The sequence below is a fragment of the Molothrus aeneus genome, chromosome 4, assembly GCF_037042795.1.
Source record: "Molothrus aeneus isolate 106 chromosome 4, BPBGC_Maene_1.0, whole genome shotgun sequence".
Taxonomy (NCBI): domain Eukaryota; kingdom Metazoa; phylum Chordata; class Aves; order Passeriformes; family Icteridae; genus Molothrus; species Molothrus aeneus.
Window position 1 is genome coordinate 30,427,133 of NC_089649.1, and position 3,662 is coordinate 30,430,794.

Consider the following 3,662-nt stretch of genomic DNA (forward strand, 5'->3'; position numbering starts at 1 on the left):
CAGGATCCTCATCTGTGTGGCTTCCCTTGAATCATTTCAGTCCAGAAGACCAGAAACAGGCAGTGGGGCTGGAAGAAGCTGTCTAGTCCAGTCAGCTGATGGGATCTGGGCCCCTGGTTCTTCCTTTTGGCTTGGCCTGATCTTCTCTCTGCCACAGGTTCCCAAAACAGCAAAAGGCATTGGCAGAGGAGAAGGATGTGGCAGTAAAAAGGAAGATCTGAGACAGTAGGCAGCAATGGTCAGTTTTACAAGCTTAAATTTCATTAGCAAGTATCAGACTGATGGTCACATAAGAGTCATCCAGGCAAGTGTTTGTTTCCCTGCTCACTGGACATTTACAATCAGAGTAGGAAAAGGCATATAAGATGAAAATTGGACTGAAACGAATGCATTTCTTTTCTTCCTATTGTCAGAATAGAGATTAGACATATGCTTGAAGTAAGTATCAAACCTGAATGCTACTATCTACTGTAAGATGCTGACTCTTCATGATGTAACCAGGATTTAAAACACATACAGGAGGCTCCCTGTGGTAAAAAAATGGATAAACAAAATAATATTCACAGATTCAGGCGAAAAAGACATGAGGTGAGATTGAAGTATGAAGGCTACTTACTAAACAGGAGGAGGATCAGAGTAGTAAATGAATCTGTTTCAACTCTGAACTGTGTTAAAACCAAATATTTTAACAGTGCCTTCAACAAGACAGAACAGTAAAACTTATATTTTAGATTTATCCAAAATGCAGCTTCTCCAAGACAAGCTATGCATCTTATATTTGCTCTGACTGTGTTTCATATTTTAGGCAATATAATGACTGCACACACCTGGCAAGTGTTGGCCATCTACATGGTCCTGGCTGCAAGCCTCTCCGAGCAACAAGCACTGAAGCAGGCCTGTCCTTCATGCGATGCCAGTCAGCTTTGCAATTGCTCCTCCATGGGCTTGGAATTCATTCCCCCTGGGCTCACGGCCAAAATCACAGGGTTAAACCTGGCTCACAACAGGATAAAGCACATCCAATCCCAGGACCTGCAGCAGGCTGTGAACCTGAAAACCCTGCTGCTGCAGTCCAATGAAATCAGCTCCATAGATGAGGACTCCTTTCAGTCCCTGGAAAAACTGGAGCTCTTGGACTTATCAAATAACAGCTTGGCTCACTTGTCCCCTGTGTGGTTTGGGCACCTTTTTTCACTCCAGCACCTCCATCTTCAAGGCAATTCCTACAGAGACCTGGGGCAGAGCTCCCCCTTTTCTAGGCTGAGGAACCTGAGCTCTCTCCACCTGGGCAACCCACAGTTCAGTGTGATAAGGCAAGGGAACTTTGAGGGCATTGAGTTTCTGCACAAGCTGTGGATTGATGGTAGCAATCTCAGTCAGTATGAGCAGGGAAGTTTGAAATCAATTAAGGAGATAAACCACATGATCATAAATATAAGAAGTATTAATACATTCTCAGAAATTGTTAGGGACCTTGTGCACTCTGTCGCTTGGCTGGAAGTGAGAAGAATAGCATTCAGTAGTGTTGCAGAAATGCAAGTATTGAGAGTCATGTCTTCATCTTTTGCAAAGAAAATTTCTTTTAGACAGACTTTACTAACAGACGCTACTGTGCCTGAGATTGTCAGCATTTTAGAAGACATGCCAAAATTAGTAGAGCTGGAGCTGGTAGACTGTAGACTCTTGGGAACTGGACAGTGGAAAATGGAATTTCAAGCAAAGAAATCACAGACACTTAGAGTTTTCACAATAAAGAATTTAGCTATAGAAGAATTTTATTTGTTTACAGATCTTCAGCCTGTGGAAGATCTACTATCTCTTTTTACGAGAGTCACAGTTCAAAACACCAAGGTTTTTTTGGTACCCTGTAAAATTTCCCAACACCTTCAGTCATTAATATATCTTGACCTTAGTGCAAATTTGCTTGGAGACCTAAGTTTAGAACATTCAGCCTGTCAGGGTGCTTGGCCATCACTTCAAACTCTAAATTTAAGTCAGAATTCATTGAGTGACTTAGAAATGACAAGTAAAAGTTTATCTCACCTAGGAAACCTAATTGTTTTAGACATTAGCCTAAATAACTTTGGTGAGATTCCAGATGAGTGTAAATGGCCAGAACACCTGAAATATTTAAACCTATCCAGCACTCAAATTCCTGAAGTAACAAGCTGCATTCCTCAAACGCTAGAAGTGTTGGATGTCAGTGGAAACAACCTGAAGGAGTTTGGACTGCAGCTCCCATCTCTGAAGGAGCTGTACCTCACAAGAAACCAGCTGAAGACGCTGCCAGGTGCCGCACCCATTCCAAACTTAGTGTCCTTGTCCATCAGAAGAAACAAGCTGAACAGTTTCTCCAAGGAGGAGTTTGAGTCCTTCAGGAGAATGGAGCTGCTGGATGCCAGTGACAACAACTTCATCTGCTCCTGTGAGTTCCTCTCCTTCGTCCACCACGAGGCCGGGCTAGCCCAGGTGCTGGTGGGGTGGCCGGACAGGTACGTGTGTGACTCTCCGCTGGCGGTGAGAGGGGCGCAGGTTGGCGCTGTGCACCTCTCCCTGATGGAGTGCCACAGGTCCCTGGTGGTGTCGTTGATCTGCGTCCTGGTGTTCCTGGTCATCCTGCTGCTGGTGGCCGTCGGCTACAAGTACCACGTGGTGTGGTACCTGCGGATGACGTGGGCGTGGCTGCAAGCCAAGCGGAAGCCCAAGCGCGCCCCGCCAAAGGACGTCTGCTACGACGCTTTTGTCTCCTACAGCGAGAACGACTCCGAGTGGGTGGAGAACACCATGGTGCAGGAGCTGGAGCAGGCCTGCCCTCCCTTCCGGCTCTGCCTGCACAAGCGGGACTTTGTGCCGGGGAAGTGGATCGTGGACAACATCATCGACTCCATTGAGAAGAGTCGCAAAACGCTCTTTGTGCTGTCCGAGCACTTTGTGCAGAGCGAGTGGTGCAAGTACGAGCTGGACTTCTCGCATTTCCGCCTCTTTGATGAGAACAACGACGCGGCGATTCTCATCCTCCTGGAGCCCATTCAGAGCAAAGCCATTCCCAAGAGGTTCTGCAAGCTGCGGAAGATCATGAACACAAAGACATACCTCGAGTGGCCTCTCGAAGAAGAGCAGCAGCAGGTGTTTTGGTATAATTTGAAAATAGCTCTAAGGTCCTAGACAGGGACACTAAGAAATAAATATGTAGTGAATTTACTCTGGATTTGTTTCACTTGCCTGTTTGTTCCATCACTTATCTGCATCTCAACAACAGAAAGCTGGGCCACTGCAAATTCTAACACTTGCTATGTGATAAATATTTTTGAAGATATTGTTCTGAATAGTTGTTCAGGTTTGGGCTGGGAGAGAGTTAATGTTCTTCATAGCTCCTTCTGTGGTGCTGTGGTTTGTATTTGTGCCCAAAACAGTCTCCATAACACAGTGGCTTTTTAGTTATTGCTCAACAGTGCTTGCACAGCATCAAGGTATTTTCTGTTTCTCACGTTGTCCTGCCGCTAAGCAGGTAGGTGGTGCATCATAATTTGGGGGGGGGGGGGGGGACGACACAGCAAGGACAGCTGATCCCAGCTGACCAAAAGGATGTCCCATACATAATGTCATGACCCATGACCACATAATCAGCACTAAAAGTTGTGGGAAAGAAAGAGTAAGGGAGG

At 45.9% G+C, this 3,662-nt stretch overlaps 1 protein-coding gene across 1 annotated transcript; it reads left to right on the forward strand.

Moving 5' to 3' along the window:
* The first annotated feature begins 813 nt into the window (after nucleotides 1-813).
* LOC136555987 (toll-like receptor 2 type-2) lies at nucleotides 814-3,165 on the forward strand. Its single transcript, XM_066549031.1, has one exon. The coding sequence runs from the start codon at nucleotides 814-816 to the stop codon at nucleotides 3,163-3,165; it is 2,352 nt and encodes a 783-aa protein (XP_066405128.1).
* The last annotated feature ends 497 nt before the right edge of the window (nucleotides 3,166-3,662 follow it).